General features: G+C 36.5%; 1 protein-coding gene across 2 annotated transcripts; it reads right to left on the reverse strand.

Annotated features, from left to right (window-relative positions):
* Positions 1–12,416, reverse strand: LOC131022855 (E3 ubiquitin-protein ligase BRE1-like 1). 2 transcript variants are annotated; one of them, XM_057952401.1, is made up of 19 exons: positions 11,835–12,416; positions 11,100–11,261; positions 10,085–10,172; positions 8,841–9,083; positions 8,508–8,669; positions 7,837–8,030; positions 7,665–7,748; positions 7,436–7,555; positions 7,144–7,330; positions 6,916–7,076; positions 6,732–6,803; positions 6,417–6,493; positions 5,927–6,121; positions 3,924–3,996; positions 3,643–3,729; positions 1,709–1,846; positions 1,439–1,641; positions 1,191–1,356; positions 1–705 (listed from the first exon to the last, which is right to left on the reverse strand). In XM_057952401.1, exons 1-19 carry the CDS (start codon positions 11,943–11,945, stop codon positions 574–576), a joined length of 2,655 nt encoding a protein of 884 aa, XP_057808384.1. In that variant the 5' UTR covers positions 11,946–12,416; the 3' UTR covers positions 1–573. The 2 variants fall into 2 exon arrangements, with proteins under 2 accessions (XP_057808384.1, XP_057808383.1); XM_057952400.1 differs by having other exon boundaries at positions 3,924–3,999.
* Positions 12,417–12,488: the final 72 nt, after the last annotated feature.

Consider the following 12,488-nt stretch of genomic DNA (forward strand, 5'->3'; position numbering starts at 1 on the left):
TCATTCAAATGGTATAAGTGTCAATTGATAATGAAAAGTTACTGATTCAACATTGATATTTTGCTTGTTTCTCCTAAAACAACTCAAACTAGACACTAGCAACAAAAATGAAATACAATATCTGTACACAGCAGCATAGAAGAACCTAAGAGTCTAAGACCAAAGTCATATGAAGCTCCACGCAAATCCATGCACACTTGGAAACCACGGGGCTTTGCATCATTACTTTATTTACTCCTAAAACCTCCATATGGAGAACTGAACTGAATTCAATCTGCAAGCAGTAAGTCAAAAAAAGCACCCAGTTGCTTGGAGCAGTCAAATGAAGAGGGGGAACTCATTAACACTATTCGAAATAAATCAAAAAATGTTTCCAGTGTCTAAACCCAGAAACAGCAAACCTATGCTACAAGCAATTTCTGGAAAGGAACCTCTAATTGCGATGTGATCTCTTCTTGGATTCAGCAGAGCAATAAGTATTATATAGTACATGTGAAACAGCATCCTCAGAGTGAACTACTAGGTTCACATGGACCCAGTAGGCATAAAAATCAATGCCAGGAACCATAATGATCAGATGTATACAGGTTTGACATCATTAACCCCAAAACTTGCTGCACAAACTGGGCACTTGCGATGGCGCGTTTCAATAATTCTCTGAAGGCAAGGATTGCAAAATAGATGATAACATTTTGTGATGACCACCTGACAAAAGGTACTTGTTAGCTCCTCTAACTACAATATTTTTGGAGCTTAATATCTTACTATATCCTATAGTTTACACACAAATCAATAAAAAAAGTCAAAAACTAATAGTAGAGAAATAAACCACAGAAGGAAATGAATATAGGCCCTCTAAATCCAACCAACCCATAAGTCACCCGACCACTCTATATGCCTAGGCTAGGGATGTTTAATGCTTTGGTAACATACACCTGAAGTAAGAGCCATTGTTTTCTCATCCAAATACATCTTGTAGTTTCATATAGTTTCAAAAATCTATTTACCTAAATTATAATGTCTTGTTTAGAACTGAAGAGAGTGTAGTAGAAGACCTTGTTACCTCCATTTTCCACAAGTACAGTAGAAACATAAGAAAGATTAGTAAAGGAAATAAAACCTTGACCAGCACAGCAACATCTCAATAGTAGCTTATTCATTTTCTCATGCATCTCAAAATGGGAATGTACCTCTTTCCTTCTGTCAAGGCAGACACTGCACTTCAGAATTTCCTTGTATTCCCTGAGCTCCTGCTTTAGCTTTTCGACTAAAGAGGAACCCTCAACTTGTGATTTAAGTTGTTGAGCTTTCCTCCTTAGATTATCTAGATCTTCCTCTACCCTTTTTCTCTCAAACCTAAATAAAAGAAACATTTGCAACAAGTAAGAAAATAGTTTTCCCGTGTAACTGAAATAAGAATTATATTAACCCTGAACACCTTTCTTTCTCTAGTTCTATCTGCATCTCAGCAAGAGACACTCGACTCCTATCCACCTGGGTCTGTGCTTCTTCAACTGTTCCCATTAGTTGTTGAGAAGTTTTCCTCACATCCAACAGTCTTCTTTCAGTGCTTTCTAAAGCAGCAGCATTGTGGGCTCTATCTTCTGCAAGCCTCTGTCTCTGATCTGAGTAGCCCTTCAACTGCAGCCAAAAGATTATTAACACAATCAACTACAGAAATTGACACAACATATGCCACTCATAGTACCTGATCTTCAATTCGGCCAGCCTTGAAGTTATAAAAATCTATAGTTTTCTTGCTATGTTGTACAGATTTATTCAACATACTCTTCTCCATAAGCAGAGCATCTCCCATCTGTCTTGAACGCACACCTTCTAAAACAAGCTGAAACATAAACCAAAACAGAAGTAATTCATCAACAAAGGCATCCACCATTTGCATCAGGGTTTGGAGAAATAAGTCTCCTTTCCCCGAGTTTATGACCAATTTGAGAGAATATGAATAATTGGGGAAAACCAATCAAAGAGTTGAACATAATGAATAATCATGTTTTCCAACTCTTACCCAAGTACTATATCATCAATGTCTCCACTTCGTTTTATAAATAATAACAATAATTTGTTCCTTGCAAAGTGGTATTCCCACTTTTTCCTTCGGAGCAACAAAAGAACGAGTGATATTCCCACTTTTTCCTTCGGAGCAACAAAAGAATTTCTTTAACTCTATCTGTGTGTAATCACCTTGTCCCAATGCTATGTAGCAAATTTCACGACATTTGAAAAACGAGTTCTGAGTCTCAAGTGTTGCAGTATTGCATCATCATTTCAACGAAGTGGAATTAGTTACAAAAAGTCTAAATGGAATATTGTCACTTCTAGGGCAAAAAGAGATGAAATTTAGGCCTTAGGATGGTACTCATCTTTTCCCTTACGTTTGGTTTATGTTTCCAATTTTCAAACCATTATTAAACTACAAATACATTTCCAAGAGACTATACTACCAGGTGGATACAAGAAACGAGCAAGTCTCAGTTCAACTCTAACAAGGACTAGTCCTCTCTCACATAAATGTTCCATGTGAAATGCTGCTGAACAGAGATTATTAAATTTTAAACTTCATTCTGAAAAATTATCTCAAGTGGCAACTAGCTTTTCTAACCCTATGACAGAAGATCCTTAAGACAAACCCTCGAGTTCAAGGAACATGAGAATAGACTTGCATAGCCTGGTGGATGTGCAAACGTTAGAATGCTCAGAGATCGAATATTATAAAACACAAAACTGACTTAACCATGACAAAGTTCCACAGGGAAGCCTGTGCAATCATGCGGTCCAAATCATGTACTCCCTCCGTCCGCCAAAATTATGTAAAATTGCTTGGGCACGGGATTTAATAAAATTAGTGATGATTTTGATGTAGTGGAGAAAGGGTCCCACCACTTTATGAGATGTGTGGTTGAGATTGAGTTTTGAGTGAGTTTTTTGTAAATAAAGAGTGTTAGTAAGGATAAAATATTAAAGAAGATGGTGGGACCATTGCCATAAAAGGAAAGTGACATAATCTTGGCGGACGCCAAATATAGTAATTTTTACATAATCTTGGCGGACGGAGGGAGTAATAAATAGTTAAATCATCTCTAAATTTTCTTCCAATATATCCCATGATTCTTAATATCTGTGCTAAATTCCAAACAGAAGCATGAAAAACATATGCTACAGACACATTAATAGCAAATAAGAAAATGTCAGCCAATTAACTCTATTAGGCTTTCACATTGAGAAACAAAGAACAATGTCTATCCTGATAACAGCAAGCAGAGAGTTCGAAATGATGATTCAGGTATAATCTGCTGGTTTGCATTAGAATATTTTTATAATTATCAGAGTGGTGGTTATATGATTAGTGACCAATGGGAAAATGAAGGACTTGTATGAATTTAGGTTTCCGTAACCAAATTATATTGCAGAAAATGTTGATCAATTACTTTCTCCCACGTACTATATATACTGTATCCTGGGCATGTATGATTAGTAAAACATGCATTCCTTTTTTAAGTCCAAAACAAGTGAAATTATCAATGTTGTCCCATAAAGATTTTTTTGGTCAAATTGAAGGCAAACAATCAGAAAACCGATTCTTTTGAAATCCAGCTGAAATTATGGAATCGGAGGAGTAATAACCTTAACGTTATAGTCATCTCTCTCGGTGATTTGCTGCAAAAGCTGCTGGTTTTGGCTCTGCATGTCATCATAAGCCTGCCCAATAGTCTGTAGCAATACAGGCAACTCTTAGTCTAATTTAGGATGCATGATTGAGAAATATCCAACTTTAGAAAATATGGCAGAACACAGAATGTGATAGTGTGTAGCAAATAAGGGCCAGTTTCATATAAGAGAGCTATGACTCATAGACGTTAAGGTTGAATTTTAAGCCATCAGAAAGTCTTAAGGGATATACTAACCTCTATCTCTGACAGGTACGCCTCAGTCTCTTCATGCTTGCATTTTAAGCCATCAGAAAGTCTTGATTTTTCCCTGCTATAGCAGTAGAAGAAACTATCAGAATGCACACAGATATAAAATTGCAGTCATCAATCATCGACTAATTTCTAAGAGTTAATCATGTTTTCTGTCCCCAACTTTCAGCATTTTTCCGAAAAAGTCCCCAACTTTCAGTGTTTTCCAAAAAATGTCCCCCTATACAAAATTTGACAACAGAATGATGAGTCAGCTTTCCAGATCATTAGGTGAAATTTGTTTCCCACCTCACCCAATAAAACATCGTTGCACTTAAGAATCCAGTGAGGCAATTCATCATTCCATCCCCAGATTTGTATAGTAGGACATTTTACAGACACTCTGCAAGATGGGGGTTTTGAAAAGGAAACGGAAGTTGGGGAAATTTTCTGGAGAAAAAGGCTGAAAGTCGGAGACAGAAACATGATTAACCCTTTCTAAAAGGGCATATGTTTTCACATGTCTTATGAGCTAGATATATAACCTTGATCAATCCAATATCAACTCTCCCCTCACTACTAATCATTATCCTCTTCCACCTAGATAGACCAATACATCTGTCACTACAGTTTCTGCACATGATTATGACATCTCTAGTCTCCCCATTTAATAATCTCCACTTCTGAAGATCTTTACTTACTTCTGACACATAGCAGTCACATAGACAATGAAATTTAGGACTTCTAGACGGCCATTGCGCATGAATAATTTAAAATGTAAGCTTGGTTTTAAAAGGCGCAAGGCGCACCGAGGCACAAACTGGCCTGGAGCCTAGGCCCAGAGCCTGAGGCACAGGCACGGGCTTTTCGTAGGCGAGGCGCACCTAAAGTATAAAAATTCTAATATATTTACCTATGATATATTTCCTACTAAAAATACAAATACTTAAAACACACAAATACTGACTGCTGCTGTGTAGAACTCAATACTTTGACTGCTTCTCATTTCTTGCTTCTCATTTCTTTTTTCTGAATCATGCAAAGTTATATTATATTTATACCTTAATATATTAGTTAGGGTTAGAAATTCTTTTACAAAAAAAGTTGCGGCTGATGGGCCCCTTTTATTCAGAAAGTTGCGGCTGTTCCTTGGCCTCTTGAAATAAATAAATAAATAATATTTGTTGTTAATATATATATATATATATTAACAACAAATATTACGGCTGTTACATGACCGCTTCATGCAAGCCTTTACACCGCCTCACAGCCTTGAGGCGCCGCCTCCATCATAAAAGGCGTGAAGTGCTGTAAATTATATAAAACCCTAGTTTTCCCAAAGGCGCACGCGTGCATCTCGTGCGTATATGTGTGCCTCGGGCATGCCTTACGTAGGTGCGTGCGCCCAATGGGAAAAAAGGCCTCATCGGCGCGCCTCACCTGGGCACCGCGGGCGCACCCTTTTAATCCAAGAATGTATGTAGATTTATAATTATGTTTCCTCATCTTTGGTCTTCACAGATGCAGTGGCTTTCAACTATTTAAATCACCTAAAAAAAGGCTACGCCAATGTTTCCTCGGTCTCGGTAATCAGAAAATGACAATCAAAACCAATGTACCATCCAGTTGCTACGGCTATACATTTAAATAGAAATACAGCATAGTTACAAGTTATATAGGGTTTCTAATTTCTATATAGATATTCTGGCTTTCAACTCTTTCTGATTAACTAGATAAGGTTTTCGGTTTTCCTCACAACAGTAAAAAGTAATCATACAACATTTGTTCTTACAGTTTATAAGCTAATGTCACAAAAAGATGTTACAAGCACAAAATTACACAGGTAGAATAGATCCAACCAAGTAAGGAAGACTCTACAAACATTCAAGTATAACCAGATGAAGAACACTAATAGTTGGACAAAGATGAAAACCATAAACGCATGCCTAATTTCTTATTGCAAAAAAGATAAAGAGCAAAATTATTATATAATTCATCAAGAAATGGACCTCTTAGAAGCCTCTAACTTCTTTCTCAGCTCAGCAATCTCAGCCTCCGAAGCAGCTAATTTCTGCTGGGCTTGTGCTTCTGCTTCAATTGCAACTTTAACTCGCAACTCCAGATTACGCTCGTCAAGGGAGGATTTAAGGCCTTGAACGCGAGCCCATGCCTTGATCTCGGTACTTCTGGCTGCACTAATATCCCTGCATATGACAGTATTTCAAAAGCAAAAGATATTTATACAGTAAAAATTCATTCAGATGGACCCACAAAGATGATCTCAGATCTTAATAACAACAGTCATGTATCTTATCCCACCAATCGGGTGCTAATTTGTCCTTGCATAAGCTTTTGGAAAAACTTAATGAATTTGTAAGGTGTGTTGAGAAAGAGTAGCCAGTAATCACATATCAGAAAATCATCTGAAGTCATACTCAAAGTAGATACTTGCATCATTAGAAGTTTTATAAATAAACAAAAACACCGAAGAATGCTAACCTTGAGTCAACCGATTGGTGCCCATACATTTCCAGGAAGAGCTTCAAGTCCGTAACAGTTGCCTTTAAACCACTGATCTGTGCCGACAAACCAAATTTAAAAATCTTACCAGATCCCTCTATCTTAAAATAGTTCTTGAAAAATCACTTGTCATTCATCTTAAAAGCACAACAACAGTAGACAGGGATTTTAATTTTATCCTTATCTGAAAGTATGTTAAGAAATAGGCTACTCTGTTACAAACAAAAATGAAAGACCTCATGCAGAGTTAGCACTCATATGATCAAATACATACAACCTAAGAAAATTTCATACCACAGCTTGCAGTTTCTGAATTTCAGCAGTTTGCTGCGCTGATCTGGAAGTCAAAGTCTCCAACTCCTTTGCCTGTTTATGACATGCACACGCACAAATTCATGTGTATAAATGGAATTTTAACAAGTTAGGACACTGAGCTGAAAAGAATAGAATGGATAAGTTTAAGTGCATCAAAATTCACCTTGCGGTTGAGAATATTAGTCAATGATTCAACATCAGCTCGTAAGCTGTGAATGTCTGCAGCAGTCTCCTTGTGTTTAGCTAACTGATTTTGCATGCTACCCATTTTCTCAGGAAATGATGAAACCAAAGCTTTAAACTCCGCAATGATTTCTTTCCTGCCTGTAAATAACAAATTAATCTAGTGGAAACAAATCCAATCTATGACAATAAAGTATACTATCCATACCAGGTTCTTTAGATGCTTCGTCCAGCTTGACCTCAATTAAATCCTTTTCTTTGATGTATCTCTCTATCTCTGCTTCCAAGTCACTTATTCTGGAGTTAGCAACAGCTGAAGATCGCTGAAGAACATCAACTAACTCGTTTTTCATGAGACTTTCTTTTTCCCGCCAGTAGAGACACTCTTTCTGGACCTGAAGTTAAAAGGATGGAAAACTAAAAATGTTTCCTTTTTTCTTTTTTACAAAAAAATAGCTACATCAAATCAACTCAAGATGTAAAAAGAAAACAAATATAACCTGTAATTTCTCATAAAGGGCTTGATATTCAACTACATCTGCTTTAGCTTTTGTCAATTGATCTTTCAGTAAAATATATGCTTGGGATGAACAAATGCAGTGAACATTCTTTAAGTTGCTCTGCCAACAAAAATTTCACAGGCTAATAAGAAAAGCAAGGGCAATGTGCAATACCAAGAAGTAGAAAGGAATGAGAATACACAGAGAAGCTACAAGGAAACATATTAACCTGCAAATTTGATAAGTTTCTTAATGTGTTCAGCCTATCTTCATGAAAACGCTTGAGCTCTTCTAGTCGAGATGATGATTGCTCCTATGCAGAGACACAATTTCCATGAGTCATTTCTATGTAGTACAATCATATCGTCTAAACTAGAGGAATAATAAAAACAGTTTATTACCAATAGTTCCTTCAGGGTGGACTCCATATCTTGCAAGTCTCTTTCTTTGTCCCTTACTTTATCATTAGTTACCTGCCTATTCCCTCGATTTAGAACAGGGAAAGATGCCCCTTTTGCCACATCTCTTTCTGCTTTTAAAACCGCCAACTTATGGTTGCTTTCTTCCAGTTCATATATTGTACTTTCTAGTTCTCCTTTAAATGGAAAAGTAAAAGAATGCTGTGACATGTATGAACTTTGCTGAAAACCATGCATTTCGCAAAAAATTGAAGAGACTTAACATACCAAGTGTTTTTAAATCAAATAAAGGATAAACGCTTTGTCACTGATTGGTAACTCTTGAGAGAAACAAGTAATAATTTGAATTGGTAGTAAACTAAACCAAAGATGAATACAAAAAGAAACTAATGCATTTGAACAAGACATGGAATTCTATAACCAGTTTCTCACAAACATACCAACACAGCAACACTTTACGATAATCAAGAGAGAAGCCAACAAATAATATCTGTTCTTCAGGTTAGGTACAGATGGCATACACAGTAACTCCCAATATCAAGTATAGGGGAAACTTAACACTGAAGGCAATAAAGCCTGACCAGAAAGGGAAAACACTGAGAAGCAGCCTATTGGCGTGAGGACTATAGAGAAGAAACAAAATGGAATAATACCTTTCAAACGCTTCAGATCAGCTTTGTTCTTTGCGTCAGTGTCTCTATGTCTTTGCAGCTCACCAGACAATGGTTTATGCTTCAAGTGAAGCTTCAGGGTTGCCATTCTAAGATTTCTGACCTCAGTTAGCAAATCAGGAAAAACCGCCTTCTGGCTCTGTCCTACAGTGGAGTGCCGAAAAGGAAATAAGGGGCCAAACAGAGAGACAGATGCATAAGCATAGAAAAATTGAAAAAGGAGAAACGGATGAGCAATAAATAAGAAATCTTACAAGAACTTGATAAACTATATTCAGAAACTGAAGCATATGCAAATTAACAATATGGTCTTACCATTAGAAGACAGTGCTTTCAGAGATGCCGTGTACAATATACCCTTCAAATTGTTCAAATCATCAAAAGAAGCTACAATATTCTTGAGTATGGTCTCTAATTTCTCTGTCATTTCACGGTTTTCACCGTCTATTTTTCTATCTTTTTCAGTTGGATTCATAAGTGTACTGGCTGAGCTACTTTCAGTCGCACCAGTTTCTAAGAGTCGGCTCAGTAAAGCATCCTCTGGTGGCGAATCACAATCTAATAAGGCAATTCGTATAACTTTATTAGCAAAAGTTCCAAAAAACATAGCTCAGAGTGAACATTATTCAGACTGAAAATTGTGTGACACATCATAGTTCATCACCAGCTAAGAGCTAAACCAAGTAGTTCCTATACATACAGAAAAAATAATTAAAATTTATATACTGTTTCCGAATTGGCAATGCAAAATTATGCAAACAAATACATCTAAAAGAAGATTCTCTACAATATTGAAACATTACAAAAATCAAACATAACATATCTTACATGGTTCAAAGATTAGAACAACACAGTGTTCATGAAAAATAAAATTCTGTGCACCTCTATGATAGTAATGTTAAAAGTAATTTAGTGGAAATGCCTAGGAAATGTTCAGTCTGGGAATTTATAACTACAAATCCCCTCTCATTTTTTTGTTGTGAGGAGATGTTTAAGAAACCAAATCTTATTGATATTAGTAGAGTACAAATATTGAAAAAGATGTCCACCCAGTCACAGAAAAGAGAAGTTCATAAAAGGACAGGCACCAAGAGAGAGACAAGATCACCACAAACGCTTAGATTCATCATCAAATTTGTTCTGCGATAACATACAAAATTAGTCTCATCAAAATTGGTGCTAGAACAACCCCCGCCCCGGGACTAGAATGATGGAGCACATGCACATACAAATATGTTTGTGCATGAGTACAATTTTGACCAATCAAGCAATAAAAATACACATCATCAGAGGATGTACAGTCAATCAGATAGACATGTAATAATAGCTCTTTGTGGCACAAACTAAACATAGTAAAAATATACACATAAGATGTTATTAATCGCCATATGCTCATAAAAAATAGGAAGGTATCATTGGTCAAAAACTAAGGCTGTTTCAGCGACACAATGTTTGAACATATCATTTAATCTCCAAAAAGTAAGATTGATGAATTAAACACCAATCGAAGGGGAAAGAAATGCATTTACAAAAACATATCTTCAACAGGCATCACTTACCTTCTTTTGCTAGGTGGCGTCCAAAACCTCGAACATCTTTTGTATTTTCAAGTGTGCAATTGGAATGTGACTCCAAGTGATCAACCAGCTAGTAAAATATTGGAGCCATTAGAAAATGAGTAGGCAAACATTTTGCAAATGCCAGATAGATAAAATTTATGTTATAACTGTTAGCATCATTTTTCACCTGCTTAATGGATGCATCAGGATATTCTATGTCCTTGTAGATGCATATCAAACCTATGGAGTTGATTGTTTTTGTTTATACTCAAGGAAAATGAGGCGTAAGGCCTTTCTTGCAAAAATGTTAACTTCCTTACCACAGTCCATCCTACAGCCCTTTCAGAGCTTTTTTTTAGCCAGTCACCAATTACAGATATATCATAAATTACCTATACCCACAGATAACCACTACAAAAGTATTGCTAGAAGTAAAAAAAAAATTGACTCTTTTTTATATATCAAAGATAGAAGAAGTAGGACGCTGTTGAACGATAGCAAGTAACAGATCAAAAAGTTAACTGCAACTTTCGATTTTGCTTCTTCTCTGTAATTAACTTTGATTCACAAAAGCTAATATTTTGTCGTTATTCAAGCAAATATCAGACTAAGCAATCAGGTTGCATTCACACTTTGAATTTTGGTAATACCGTAATAGGAGTATTTGTTTCCATTAATGGTTGTGACGTGTTAATAGCATAGGTGTAGAGGTCAAAAATATTTTCTTTTTCCCTGGTTACTGTGTTATGATCATCTCCAAGGGGGCAGAGAAGGTTGAAATGGAATCAATAGTTAGCAAAGATGATCTACAGAAGCCCCTAAAGGAGATACCATAACTATTTTATCAGGCTCTGCAATTAAGATTTTCAGGTTAATTACCCCACTTGAATAGATACTACAAGCAAAAACTAAATCTAGACAAAGCCTCAACATCTAATCAAACCAGACATTCTTTATCATGAGAGTAAGAAAGTGAGAAAACCAAGACAATACTCATAACATCATACTCGTGTACCTGTTTCCATGCATTATCGACCTCAGCTAAAGTTTTCTTATATGAATGTTGTTTATCCCTCAACTGACACAATCTGTCCTCAAGGGCATTAATCTCAACCTTCTGAGTTTCCAACTTCTGTAGGAGTTTTTGATTTTGAAATTGAAGCACTGCTGCATCAAGCTACAGCAATTCAAAATTTTGACTATTAGTTGACTCCACGGCAAAGGAATTGTGATTACAGTTTCAGCAGAAAAGAAAAGAAAAGAAAAAAAAAAAACCATAGTCAACAAAATATGATGGTCTGTGAGAGATATTTAATGAAGAAAACCCTTCCAAATTTAATAGCCTACAAAGATATAAGACATGCTAAAGCACGATAAACCTAAAATCAGCACCCATTCACACAAAACAATGTAAAGATAAAGAAACTCAAGGTCCCTGGAAACATGATAACTAAAACTGCATCCTAAATACTAACATCCAAGAGGAAATTTAACATCAGCTTAACACAAATAAAGCACAGAACGGGGGGAAATCACATAATCGAGGACACGCCCCACTACAGAAGCTCATCCCAATATCACTAGTGTATTTCGTGCGTCTCTCCAACCATGAATTATCATGTGGAATCAAACACTTTCATGCAAATAGTGGCTTGAAAACTTAATTCTACCTAATTTCTGAGTCTTAGTCATAGAAAGTTCTTATTTAGAAAATTAAACAAAAAATAAAAAGAAAAAGTAGCAGCCTCACCTTTTTCTCCTCAGATAGCGCCGCAAGAGGATGCTTCTTGGCCGTGGCGGCAGTGGGCGATATGGAGCTAACATGACGCCTTTTCTTGTCAGCTTCGCCTGTACTACCCATTACAAAACCCACCCCTCAAAACCCTAAATCATCACTTTCCCTTTAAACCCCACAAAACAAAACTTTCAGGACAATTCACAAAACCCCCGGATAGTTCAACAAATAATTATGCCAAGCAAACATGCATGCATAAAAATCCAGTCTTGGCACAAATTGGAAAAAGCCCAAGTCTAAAAACAATAGATACTTATCAAATTTAAAAAAGTGTATATTTGCTCCAATTCCAGCCGAACCCTAGGCCAGAGAGAAACCTGCGATTGCTAAGCTTCAATCAGCAATTAACAGAACACACGGTTTTCTTTTACCTTATTCTTCTTTATCTTGAATTCAATTTTTAGCCTCTTTCGGCATGTGAAGGAATTCACTGAGAGAAAGGGTGAAAATTTTACACACTCACACAGAACCTCTGAACATCACCAATGTGGGGGAGAAGAGAGAGAAAGTGAAAACTGCTTAATATGATTAGAGGGGCGAAAGGGGGGTTTGGAGAAATTTCTCGGGGCAAATACGTCATTTCGGATTGGGCTGCTTGGAGAAATCAAT

Source organism: Salvia miltiorrhiza, chromosome 4 (genome assembly GCF_028751815.1).
Source record: "Salvia miltiorrhiza cultivar Shanhuang (shh) chromosome 4, IMPLAD_Smil_shh, whole genome shotgun sequence".
Lineage (NCBI taxonomy): Eukaryota > Viridiplantae > Streptophyta > Magnoliopsida > Lamiales > Lamiaceae > Salvia > Salvia miltiorrhiza.

What these genes read in the sequence shown, in the direction of transcription:
- LOC131022855 (XM_057952400.1), bottom strand. Translation starts at nt 11,945, where the DNA reads ATGGGTAGTACAGGCGAAGCTGACAAGAAAAGGCGTCATGTTAGCTCC. An exon ending in TCGATAATGCATGGAAACAG is followed by an intron (nt 10,173 to 11,099) that starts GTACACGAGTAT and finishes ATATTTTACTAG; the next exon opens with CTGGTTGATCACTTGGAGTC. An exon ending in GCCTTGACAGAAGGAAAGAG is followed by an intron (nt 706 to 1,190) that starts GTACATTCCCAT and finishes ACCTTTTGTCAG; the next exon opens with GTGGTCATCACAAAATGTTA.